This window comes from Anguilla anguilla, chromosome 18 (assembly GCF_013347855.1).
Source record: "Anguilla anguilla isolate fAngAng1 chromosome 18, fAngAng1.pri, whole genome shotgun sequence".
Classification (NCBI taxonomy): Eukaryota; Metazoa; Chordata; class Actinopteri; order Anguilliformes; family Anguillidae; genus Anguilla; species Anguilla anguilla.
Window position 1 is genome coordinate 23,275,034 of NC_049218.1, and position 13,202 is coordinate 23,288,235.

Consider the following 13,202-nt stretch of genomic DNA (forward strand, 5'->3'; position numbering starts at 1 on the left):
ACTCTCACCAGAGGTATTAAAGAACCATAATATTGTATGACTAATGTAAAGTAATGTAAACCATGTTACAACCAACACAAAGGGGGAGGCAAAATGTGTTTGATGACTTACTTTGGACTGGCTTTCACCGCTGTTCAGGTCCTCTGTGTTAGCATCCTGAGTTTGAGGGTGGGAGGTGAGCGCCACCTGTTGGTCCAGGTGGATGCCAGGGTCCCCTCCACCTTCGGCAGCACAAACTGCGTCCCCTTTCTCAGCACCCTTCGTCTTCTGGCTCTGGTTCTCAGAGGAATCGCTACCCAGAATGCCACCGAGATTTCGGAGGGCATCTTTGAGTATGGCGGGATCACCGGCCGAGGAGATGAGCTGAACAATCTGCAGCAGTTGACGCTGGATCTGCTGGACATCAGCCGGCAGGTTTCCTTCTGTATGTTTTACCTCAAAAGACTCTTCTCCCTCTCCCTGGCCACCAAGCTGCTTTCTTGTGTCTGAACGCTGACTCTCTTGTTTTAGCAGGTCTATAAGCAGGTCGGGGCTTGTGCTGTCAATGTGCCTGGGTGGAAGATCCTTCTTCTGAACAGCAGTGCCAGTGTCACCGACACTCCCAAGGTTCTGGAACTGCTCTTCTGGGACGTTCTGCACCATTCCCATGATGTCTTCTAAGGCTTGCATTTCCACTTGCCGCAAGCTGTCACCATGCACCCCCTCCACCTTCATCATCACTAGCTGGTCCAGCCTGTCCCTTAATGCACTGTAAAGAGCTGGCGGTGGTGGCACAGGCACATTCCTCTGGCTTACCATGACATCCGAGGGTTTGGTGGTTTCAGAGACTGACCCGCTGATCCCACCAGCTGACCCCTCGAACCCACCTGAATCTGGCTTAAAACCAGTCATTTTGTGCATCTCCCCTTCACAGGTTCCAGCGGGTGAAATTTGTGGCTGTTCACAAGCCAGTGGAGTGGCTCTGGGACTTTCTCTCTGGTGACACTCTGGAACATGAGCAAACTTTGGTGGAATGTACTCCATAAATGATTCTTTTCTCTTGCTCCCATTGTGCCCGCTGTCAGTGGTACAGCTCATATCTGCTTCATGTAAATTGGACATAGATGGCTCAGATGGCCATGTCAGACTTGATGTTCTAACAGACCTTTCTTCAAAGACATTTTGCTCTAAAGAAAGTTGTCCTTTTCCAGTATTATGAGATCTTTCCAGTTGTATTCCATTTTTGTGCCTTTCTGATTGGTCATCCTTGATAGAGCCAATCAGACAGATCTCTTCCTGCCAGGTGTCCTCTCTTTGATTTTGCCCTTTTTCACAAAATGCTGTGTCACGAGAAAGGCCAGCTGCACTAAATTCCTCCTCAATGTTTAGTCTCTGCTGTGCCGAAACCACATTTTCTGGTGGTAGAAACAAGTTTATACTCTTTGAAGAAGTCTCAGCTGGGTGGTCATAACCTTTTCCGCCTGTTACAAGGCAGTTTATTTGACCGACAGACCCCAGTGATGGTGGAGCATTAATTATTGGTTCAGATTCATCTCTAAGCACATCATGCTTATCAACTGCTTTTGGGAAACATTCTGCTTTCTTCTCACTGTTGGGCAAGTTGGGCATCAAATCCCTCTGAACTAGACTTTCATTCTTGTCAGGCCCTAAATGTGCTATTGCAGCCTGTCTGTCACTTGACATTATGCTGACTGGTTTAGGAGATGGACAGCTGGTCGTGCTAAGTGAGCAGTTATCTGTTGCTGGCTGCCTTAGGGGTTCATTTCCCTCTTTAGAAACCTCCTTGTGGCTCAAGGAAAGTAAATCTGAACTCTTGTCAGATACAATGTCTTCACAAATGGAACTTCTTGATTCAAATGATCCATCAACAACATTCTGTCCGCTAGAGTCTTTCCCATCTGAGCTCACATGAATGTCCTGCCTACTAGGATCTTCAGACAAGCTCACATCAACAACAGCCTGTCTACCAGCATCTTTACCAGACAAGCTCACATCAACAACAGCCTGTCTACCAGCATCTTTATCAGACAAGCTCACACCAACAACAGCCTGTCTACCAGTATCTTTACCAGATAAGCTCACATCAACCACAGCCTGTCGATTAGCATCTTCACCACACAAGCTCACATCAACCTCAGCGTGCCTACCAGCATCTTTACCTGACAAGCTCTTATCAACAACAGCCTGTCTACCTGCATCTTTATCAGACAAGCTCTTATCAACAACAGCCTGTCTACCAGCATCTTTACCTGACAAGCTCTTATCAACAACAGCCTGTCTACCTGCATCTTTATCAGACAAGCTCTTATCAACAACAGCCTGTCTACCAGCATCTTTATCAGGCAAGCTCTTATCAATAACAGTCTGTCTACCAGCATCTTTATCAGGCAAGCTCTTATCAATAACAGCCTGTCTACCAGCATCTTTATCAGGCAAGCTCTTATCAATAACAGCCTGTCTACCAGCATCTTTCCCAGACATGCTCTTATCAACCTCAGCGTGCCTACCAGCATCTTTACCTGACAAGCTCATATCAACAACAACCTGTCTACCAGCATCTTTATCAGGCAAGCTCTTATCAATAACAGCCTGTCTACCTGCATCTTTATCAGACAAGCTCTTATCAACAACAACCTGTCTACCAGCATCTTTATCAGGCAAGCTCTTATCAATAACAGCCTGTCTACCAGCATCTTTATCAGACAAGCTCACATCAACAACAGCCTGTCTACCAGCATCTTTACCCGACAAGCTCACATCAACAACAGCCTGTCTACCAGCATCTTTACCAGACAAGCTCACATCAACAACAGCCTGTCTACCAGCATCTTTACCAGACAAGCTCACATCAACAACAGCCTGTCTACCAGCATCTTTACCAGACAAGGTCACATCAACAACAGCCTGTCTACCAGCATCTTTCTCAGACAAGCTCACATCAGTAAAGTCTTGTTTGCGACCATCTTCACCAGAGAAGCTCACATCAACAACAGCCTGTCTACCAGCATCTTTACCAGACAAGCTCTTATCAACAACAGCCTGTCTACCAGCATCTTTACCAGACAACCTCTTATCAACAACAGCCTGTCTACCAGAATATTTACCAGACAAGCACGCATCAACAACAGCCTGTCTACCAGCATCTTTATCAGACAACCTCTTATCAACAACAGCCTGTCTGTCAGCATCTTTATCAGACAAGCTCACATCAACAACAGCCTGTCTACCAGCATCTTTATCAGACAAGCTCATATCAACAACAGCCTGTCTACCAGAATCTTTACCAGACAAGCTCACATCAACAACAGCCTGTCTATCAGCATCTTTATCAGACAAGCTCACATCAACAACAGCCTGTCTACCAGCATCTTTATCAGACAAGCTCATATCAACAACAGCCTGTCTACCAGCATCTTTACCAGGCAAGCTCACACCAACTACAGCCTGTCTACCAGCATCTTTAACAGACAAGCTCTTATCAACAACAGCCTGTCTACCAGCATCTTTATCAGACAAGCTCACATCAGTGAAGCCTTGTTTGTGACCATCTTCACCAGAGAAGCTCACATCAACAACAGCCTGTCTACCAGCATCTTTACCAGACAAGCTCTTATCAACAACAGCCTGTCTACCAGCGTCTTTATCAGACAAGCTCTTATCAAAAACAGCCTGTCTGCCAGCATCATTACCAGGCAAGCTCACACCAACTACAGCCTGTCTACCAGCATCTTTAACAGACAAGCTCTTTTCAACAACAGCCTGTCTACCAGCATCTTTACCAGACACGCTCTTATCAATAGCAACCTGTCTACCAGCATCTTTACCAGGCAAGCTCTTATCAATAACAGCTTGCTTACAAGCATCTTTACCAGACAAGCTCACATCAGTGAAGTCTTGTTTGTGACCATCATCATCAGAGAAGTTCACATCAATGACAGTTTGTCTACCAGCATCTATATCAGACAGGCTCACATCAGAGAAACTTTGTCCATTAGTATCTTTAGCAGACGAGCTCACATTAACAATACCCTGCCTACCATGTTCATCAGACAAGTCCACATTAATGAAGCCTTTTCCACAAACATATTCACTAGACAAGCTCGTATCAGTTAAGCCTTGTCTACTATAATCTTCACCAGACAAGCTCTTATCAATGACAGCGTGTCTACCTGTATCTTCACCCAGCAAACTCACATCAGTGCAACCCTGTCTTCTGAATTCTTTATCTGGCACAGAGGAATTGGCTACTTTATAGATGGGCCCTCCCTCTATTTCCAGAGAGGGAACCATCTGTATATCAACAGATCTATGGCTAATGGGGGCTAAAGATGGAGAAGAGTCTAAGAACTCACTCAACTGCTTTGTGTTTCCCAGCAAACTTAGATCTTTTTCTCTGCCCTCACCTTGAGTCTCTGTTCGGTTTTCACCAAGTTTACCATCTGTTAGGTCAAAGGTCATGGTTGCCACCTTCTTTCCACCCAGTTCGTTGCCAGCCTGACCATCTGAAACAGTTTGGTCTTCTAGCAGGCGCTGAGCAGTGACATTTTCTGAAGGTTTTAGGTTTATAGCTTCAGCACGTCTACTTATGGGGCTACCATCTGAGCCAATGATGTCACCCTGAACTGGAGGTGAGTTGAGAACTTTCTCAGCTAAATCATCAGTGAGGAAACCCTGTTCCAGAGCCTCACTAATGCTGATGGTACTCCCAGACTCTGAGTCGTAAAACCCCCCCAAGAGGTTCTGCCTCTCCATGATGCGCAGCGCTGTCAAAGGTGAAATTGAGCGCATTGCTGATGCCTCTCTCAGGGTTAAAATGGTGCCAGCGGGTTGTTCACTGGAAACGGCCTGTTCCGGGAACTGCGAGGACAGGACCTCAAATGCGATCTCTTCGTCCACGAGCCCTTTCTCGAGGGCGGCGTCAAGATCGTACCGCTTGCCAGAAGTCACATCTAGGATACCACCTTCTTCTATCTGGGACTTCAGGAGGAGGACTGCATTTTCCCGTTCCTCTTTGTCCCACCAGAGCCCCTCTGGGTGCAGGCCTTCCGCACGGTTCTCTGTGGTTTGTCTCGATTTCACTGGCAAGGTCGTGATCTCGGTGGTGTCTTTCGTGCTCATGAGGTCTTGTGACACGCTAGATAGCTGTGGATTAGGATCGCTGGAAAATCTGTCTCCAGATACCATGCTGGAGTCTGTACCACTGGATATCTCCATGTTCAGTGGCGGGGATGTGACGTTTCTCACCACTGGCCGGGTGGGGCGACTTGCAGCGTTGCTCCCTTTAGGGTGGAGATACGAATCTACCGAGTCACCTGAGGTTTCATCTTCTAAACCATGTGTTATTTGATCTGGAGGAGAGATTCTGCCTTCGTGCTTCTCAAGCCAGCTTTCAGGTGGAATATTTAATTCGAAATCAAACCTCACAGATTTTTTTTCACCGCTCTTCCGCTTACCAGCTATTTTACAACTTGTTTGCGATCTCTCTTTGTTCTCGTCTGCTTTGTATTCTTTGCCGTGAACATGATACCCTTCTGAAAGAAAGGTCTTTGCACATTGATCTTCCGGCACTCTTTCAACATCTTTACGGTACTGATGTTCTGCACCTTCCGTACATCTGTCACAGTGAAGATTTTCACTATCTGCCTTCTCAACATCATCTTCGTTTAGAGGTATGTCAATAAAGGAGGAGGTGGCACAGGATGAGGTGTCATGCTCAGGATCGTGGCCTGAATCTACAATACGCTCCATAAAAAGTTGTGTTATTTTGTTTAACTGTCCATCAAATATTAAAAGCCTTTGGCCTGATTTAGGGTCCATGTAGCTGTTCATCATGAGATATGAGATGAACAGCTGCTTTGCCTCTGTAGGCGATGGACTGTTTATGCACTTCTCATCTATTGCCAGGTCTTCCACAGATCGATGAGATCCTTCGATCTGTAGCTCCCTCAGCGAAAGCCACGTGGAAAACCTAAGGTTCAGCTCGTCGATGTCAGGGAACACATCTGGTATCTCGATAGTCTTCAAAACATCAGCAGTGTATCTGTCAATATAACCCTCCTTTGCAGCAGAGTCAATATCGATTACCTCTGAGTTTTCTGGTATGTAGAAAGCAGCCATCTTCTGCCGGTTGCTCAGCAGCTTGTAGGCAAACTGCTCTGTGATTATTTCATGCTGGAGGGAAGCGGTCACGGTCAGGATCTCACCGGACTGGGGCCAGACGAGCCCCATGAAGCCCTTTTGTCTTTCCAGAACTAAGAGAGCGCTGCTGGAGCTCATTAAATCACACTGGACAGCCTCGTCCACTGTCAGCCTCTCACCATTGCGGGGATTGACAATGCCACCATTTTGTGCCTGATGGCTAAGCACCCCACTTGCAGTGTCCTGGTCGATCAAGCCCTCCGCCAAGGCCTCTTCAACCGTGAGTTTACGGCCCGTTTTAGGGTCCACGATGCCACCAGCAAACAGCTGAGCCCCTAGGAGACGGAACATGGTCTCCCGGTCAATCAGGCCCTCGTGGACTGCCCTAAGGATGCTGATCTCCCTCCCGGACTTCAGGGATATGGTGCCTTCGCGTCCCTTCTTCACTGGCAGCAGCCGCAGACCCGTCTCTTCGTGAACGAGGCTCCTTTGCACCAGCTGGACGAGCGAGACCTTCTCGGCCGTGTTGGGGTCAATCAGGTCCTTCCAGTTGTTCTGTCTCTCCAGGATCCGAATGAACAACGAGGCTGGGATCAGACCGCACTGGAAGGCCTTTTCCAGGTTCAGGACGTCCCCAGTGTATGTCAGCCTCAGCCCCCCCGTCGCCAGCTGGATCTCAATCACCTTCATGGCCGAGCGTTCCGAGACCGCACCTTCCCTGAGGGCGGCAATCACAGGCAGAGGTTCGGAGGCAAACCGCTCACCCACGATGCACTTGTGCGCCTCGTTTAGATCCTGTAGCTGCCAGTAGGTGGGTTCGTCTACCAGATTGTGCTTGAAGGCATCGTCCAAATCCAGGCACATTCTGAACTCAGGCAAAATCAGCCCGGAAGTGATCAGCTGGGCTTCCAGGAGACTGAGTCCGGTGGTCTGGTCTATGAGCCCGCCCTGCACTGAGCGGCACACAGAGTAAACCTTCCCGCTCTCGACCTCCAGAACACCTTCAATGGTCTGGTACTCCTGCGGGAGTAAAGAAACAAAAACCTCATGAGAACAAATCCAGATTTTCTCACAAATTTCAATTCCAATTCCAAATTCCAAAATCATCTACTTTTCTTTAGAACACACAGTTTTTAAATTATTACTTACTTCTCTTTAGACCTAGCAGTTTACAAATTATAATATAAATCTAATTATATATATATAATATATAGAATTTCAAATCATGCATACATACATGCTTGATGCATACATATCAGTTTAAGCTTCTCAATATCAATTCTTTCTTAAAAAAATGTGAAATATTTACTCACCTGCCATACAGGCATATGAATGTTAAGAGTTCACACAGAATAGTGCAAGGCTTTGACAGTGTTTGAACAGCAAGAAGAGGGGAAGACGCACAGAAAGCTGGCATGCATCTGTGAACAAAACTCAGCATCTTGCGAAAACGCAAGTTAGTCGAATACAACAACAGCATTGCTGCTGGTGAACACCTGTGGAAAATAGCTCCTCATAGCTTTCTCATTGGTTGCTGTGAAAAGTTAGAATGTGGGTGACATTAGACATTCATGCTATGCTCATGTTTACAGCACACTCAGTTGCTAAAAACTTGGTTTTGAAAAGTGAAGCACGACCATTTGAAACAGAATACACAATTCACACAATCTACTCACACAATCTTCTGCCAGCCACAGTGCTATGGTGATTTTATACAATTAGTGTAGATGTGGCAAAGAAGAACACCTGACCTACCATGCGATAGATCAAACCATTCGGTTGAAAGACACGTTAGTTCTTCATCATGCAGCTGTGGATGGATTTTGGGCTTTTTCCGTAGAACAATGCAGAACAGTCCCTGTAGGTAGGTTACCTGTTGGGCCGTTGGAGTCTGATCAGCACACTGCTGGGACAGCTCGCTGTACGCCTGGTGTAGAGATTTCAGCTGCTCCTTGGCTTCCTGCTTCTCATTCTCAGTCATCCTGCATTACATTACATTTCAGGCATTTAGCAGATGCTCTTATCCAGAGCAACTTACGCAACTTTTTACATATACTGAAGCAATACAGATTAAGTACCTTGCCAAGGGTACAATGGCAGTGTTCTACCCAGGAATCGAATCTGTGACTTTCAGGTTACAAGACAACTCCTTACCATTATACTACACTAAATTTTTCCATTACTAGTGCAGCAAATGACTGGGCGACTGCCATCACGTTGACAATACGCACATCTCCATTGAAAATGGCTAACAACTGAATTCAAAATTTAAAAACTGGTGAATCTCTCACATCTCTGGTATATAACTCGCAATATTAACAGTCTCGGGGTCACGGAAGTAAAAAGGTGCATTGGTTCTGATTCAGTCAACACTTGACTTTAACTCTGACTTACAAGCAAAAGAAACTAGTTGTTCTTTTCATTTGCACAAACACAATTTGTTTACCAGCTGTATATACCATTGTGATACCACATGTCAGTGTTTAAGATAAAAGACCAATAAACCTAATATTACTGATGACATTATATATAAAAGAGACACTGCCTTTGAGTCAGTCTTTCTTTGTTAATTGTAGGAAGCAGCAGCACATACTTGTCACTGTGTTTAGTTAACAACAGCTGGGTTGTCCTCAAGGCTTCAGCAATCTGTTCCTTCTTTGTTGCGAGTTCCTCCATTGAAATCTTGAACAAAAGGAAGAAAAAATAACATTAACTTACAGCACACGCTTTACTTTGCCACTGCTCTCATGAGATTTTGTACAGATTCTTATGATAAATCAATAAGAGGGCTTTCACATAATTTTATGCAATGCAGATTTGGAAAATGATTAAAATAATTATTTACGTTATAAAAGCAATTTATACAAAATATGTTTTTGTATTCATTTTTCATTAATATTGTTCACAATCTCCCCCAGAATTCCAAAGCTCTTTATTGTGGAGACAGATATACATATAATCTGTAGACTGTATATGTAGATTATATGAAGACTGTCAGTAGATTTTATGTAGACTCTATATATCAATGGAAGAACAGACAGTAAATGAAAGCACTAGAATTAGCTTGCTTTTAGACCTTTATCAAGGCACAATGATAAAGATCTCCCCTTTTAAATCTGATGTTATTTAGTCTTCAAGTGAGTCTATTATTCCAGCTCATCTGACATTACTTATTAAAAATTTATTGTGCCTATGTTTGGGGTGGGGTGGGGTGGGGTGGGGCGGGGAGGGGGGGGGTTTGGGGTCTGACCGTGAGGGTTTTGAAATATTAGGTGCCACACCCCAATCAGGACATTCATATGCAAACTGATATTAATATTGTGCCAAATATTGTAAATGTGGCCAGAGAAAAGGGTGGATCAATTTTCTTTCTTATTTTTCCAAATCAGCCACCCAACCCATGGCTGTATACAGGCCAATTTCCACCCCAATCTGGAATGTCTAACTGTCTGCAACTGCAGCTGCGTTCCATGCGCAAACGCTGCGCCGCTTTGGGAGAACCGAGACGTTGGCGGTTCTCCTCCGAAAGGCGTGGCGTGACCAGCTGCTTCTCACAGCCCCGCGGACCGCAGTTAAGCTCGCACAGAGTGCCTTCTCACAGCCGCGTGGACCGCAGTTAAGTTCGCACAGGGCGCCTTCTCACAGCCCCGCGGACCGCAGTTGACATGTAGTCTTACGGGTGCCCATTGGATAGGGATCACACGCGGATCCCTACCCGACTGAACCCTCCCATACTCTGGGTTTGGGCGTCACCCTATGGATCTACTGGCCCCGGGCGAATCTGGCACAGACTGAATTCGATCCAAGGCCGTCAGGCGCATTAAGGCACCCCAGCATGATGCCTCAGCTGAAAGCCATCAGAGCAGCCCCACATTTGGATCACTTTTAATGCAGCGACACTGGGAGAAACATTAAACATATAGGGCATTTTTTAGTTGCCGTATATTGTGCAGTAACACCCACTGTAAAACATCAGTCTAGCCGAAAACAGTAAGACTTATACAGCACTTACACAGTGTGCTTAAAACGCTTTCCAATGTAGAAAATAAAGGGACTGAGAAGGGGGGAGGGGGGGGGGGGAGATGCATATCGTGGCACGTGATAACTTAACACTTTGTTCCATGAATGTGTGCATATACGTGCTTTCACTTCTATGTCAGTGTACTGACAAACAGCACAGAACATCAAGAGAATTGAATTCAGGGTAATCCCCACTTAGAGCACATTTATGATGTTTATAGCTGTTCATGATGTTTCGGTTGAAAATGAGATCTTCTGCGTCATATGCTGGGTGTTGGGAGTCGTGCCAAATGTGCTTTACGCATCAACCCAGGGTATGCAATTATAATACTGATCATCGCCTTGCTATATGCAAGTGTGTCTTTACACAAAGACATGAACTACCACAGTTCATAGAGAGTATCCGATTGTTTGGACTGCAGTTAATGGACAAAACTTCACAGCATTTATTTCCCTCTGTATGCCGTGAGCCACTGATGTACCTATCTGTTAACAATGACATTTGTTAAGTTAATGTTGGGAATGGGGAAAAAAATTAAACCATAAGAGAATAACAGGAAATAATGTTTTTTTTCCTTCCTTTTTATGACACAGTATATGTATGTGTTTGGTACAAGGTAGCAATATTTTGCTTTTTATGTTTATTTTTGTCTTGCGTTGACTCGATCTGTGTTTTTTAGCAATGTTTGGAAATTGTGGTTTCACTACGAGGGAAGGGAACAGCTTTTAAACAGGTCCTTGTGAACAACACCGCAGATTCATGAAACCTCTAATAGTACAGTGATAACACAGACACCCACAGTGTGCTTTTTACCAAACAGTGAGAAGTTTCCTTTATTGTTTACCAGTGCTGTGATCATCAGACACCTTCCTTGAACACAGGAACGGGGTGATTTTGTCTGACAGTAACAGGGATTCCACTTAAGAAAGATCGGCATTAATGGGTCTTTCAGAGTGTTTTAATTACCTGGGGCTTACTAGCGGACTCGGGGCTGTGCTTGCCGTCTGTCAGGCACTTGTCTTCTTTGCTTAGGCTTGTTTTCACACTTGACATCCAGCCTAACAATTTGCTAACTTTGTCACCATGCTCTTTCTTCTCCTCCTCTATAGATTTCTGCGATGGGTTAGGGGGGAAGAGAAATCAAAATGGCCGTTAGATCACTACAGCATTTGGCATATTGATCGCACACTGGCAAAGTACCTGGATGCATCCGCACATCCCTCCACCAAAGGCAAACCTCCCAGCCATCAGAACAATTTGAGAAGAGGCATCACAGTAATTCTGATCACAAATCATTGGTGTAATAGAGACTCAAAGTACTAACTGACAAATCATTTAGATTCAGTGTAACAGAGCCTCAAAATGTGAGTCTAAAGTACTACTTTAACTGTAGAGAAAAAAATATATATTTATTGACTTGTAATTAGTGGTTACACAACACATGAAAGCTATAGATGTGACATTTCGTGAGCACTTTCTGCGATAAAACATGAAAACAAAAAGGAATGAAAAGTATTAGTTCTTACATTTTTTTTAGTAAAACAAGAATCCTTGATTATATGCTAAATAAAACATTGTAATATAACTTGAGTTTATAAACATGATGCATTTTCATTTAACACATACATGAAATTAAATCATACACTTTCATATATTACTAACTACATTTCATATATACATTTCATTTGTAAAACTTTCAGCAAGCTTTCAGATTTGTTGAGTATGCTGAAACTTGAGAATCACCATTCTGACACCTCATTTCACATATGGGTAGGTAAAAATGTAATGGAAGGACTGGACTCCGACATTGTGGCTCTTGACTGCTCGGAGAAGCTTGAAACCCGTATGACAGTCATAGACCCCTTTTTCCAAAGCCTCCTTGAAAGATATTTTCCTTTTGGTCTTAGGGCATGTCAGATTCTTGGTGTACGACTTCTCATCGGTCAGGTGTGCAGCGATGGCTTCGTCAATCAAGCCGCACCGCGCTGCCTCTTCCACCGAGATCCTGGCCAGAGTTCCTGGCTGCACCAGGCCTCCAGTTAGGGCCTGGAACTCGAGGCACTTCAGCCCCACGTCTCTGGGGAACAGGCCCTGCTGCATGGCCTGGGCCACAGACAGGATCACGCCGGTTTGAGGGTGAGCAATGCCACGGTATGCCTGCTCATACAGCTGGACCTGGCGGACCATCGTCTCGTCTAGGAGACCTCGCTGGAGGGCCTCGGCAACCGTGAATTTCTCACCCAGCAACGGGTCGCAGATGCCCCCTGTGCAGGCCTGGGCCTCCAGCAGCCGGATAGCGGTAAGCCTGTCCAGCAGGTTCTGCTGATGCCCCCTGAACAAGGACAGCCTGCTCATTTGATTGATATCCCACAGGCCTGCGATAGAGCTGTGGGGATCTTCTGAAATGCTCCTTCTGGAGATCAAAAGGTCTGCAAGCTCGTTGATTTTGAGGAGCCCCGCCCTGTAATTCTCCAGCTCGATTATAGTGATGATCTTGAGGACCAGGCAGCGTTCGATGCAAAGCTGACGCCCACTCCTGAGGTCAGTCAGAATATGCAAGGTACCGCCACTTGAATCTGTCTGGGTAATCTCCTCCCACATATTCTCCTGCTGGGAGAGCAACAGGTAAGTGTCCCTGTCGATGAGCTTAGCCATATACGCCTCAAAGGTAGACATTTCGGTGCCAGAACTGCTGCTAATCACCCACAACCGTGAGGGTCTGGCCAGGGTTATGTTTGTGAGGTGTCGACTGCCAAAGGGGAGGAGGAAGACTTGCCCATCAACATCATAGACGCATGTCTTGAGAAGCTCGCCATAGTAGGCCTTGTGTCCCGTGTCTGGATTGTGAAAAGCTTTGGGGTGGCTGACAGGGTCATACAGGGTCTGGAGTGTGGTTTTGTTTATAAGTCCCTTCTCCAAAGCGATATCTAAGGACACACGGATGCCACTCTGTGGGTCGACCAGCCCACCTGTGGCTATCTGAACTTCAATGATCTTCTTCCCTTTGTGCCTGTCCAAAATTCTACTCTCCATGGCCTGGAAG

The 13,202-nt window shown here is 45.5% G+C and overlaps 1 protein-coding gene across 3 annotated transcripts in view; it reads right to left on the reverse strand.

Annotated features, from left to right (window-relative positions):
- dst (dystonin) overlaps positions 1 to 13,202 on the reverse strand; it is a 206,867-nt gene that overhangs the window by 76,757 nt on the left and 116,908 nt on the right. For all 3 annotated transcript variants that reach the window (XM_035399721.1, XM_035399719.1, XM_035399720.1), the window contains 4 exons: positions 11,126 to 11,272; positions 8,732 to 8,820; positions 8,012 to 8,120; positions 112 to 7,158 (listed from right to left, as the gene is read on the reverse strand). In XM_035399721.1, the coding sequence (XP_035255612.1) occupies positions 112 to 7,158; positions 8,012 to 8,120; positions 8,732 to 8,820; positions 11,126 to 11,272 (7,392 nt within the window). The remainder of the gene's footprint in view (positions 1 to 111; positions 7,159 to 8,011; positions 8,121 to 8,731; positions 8,821 to 11,125; positions 11,273 to 13,202) is intronic.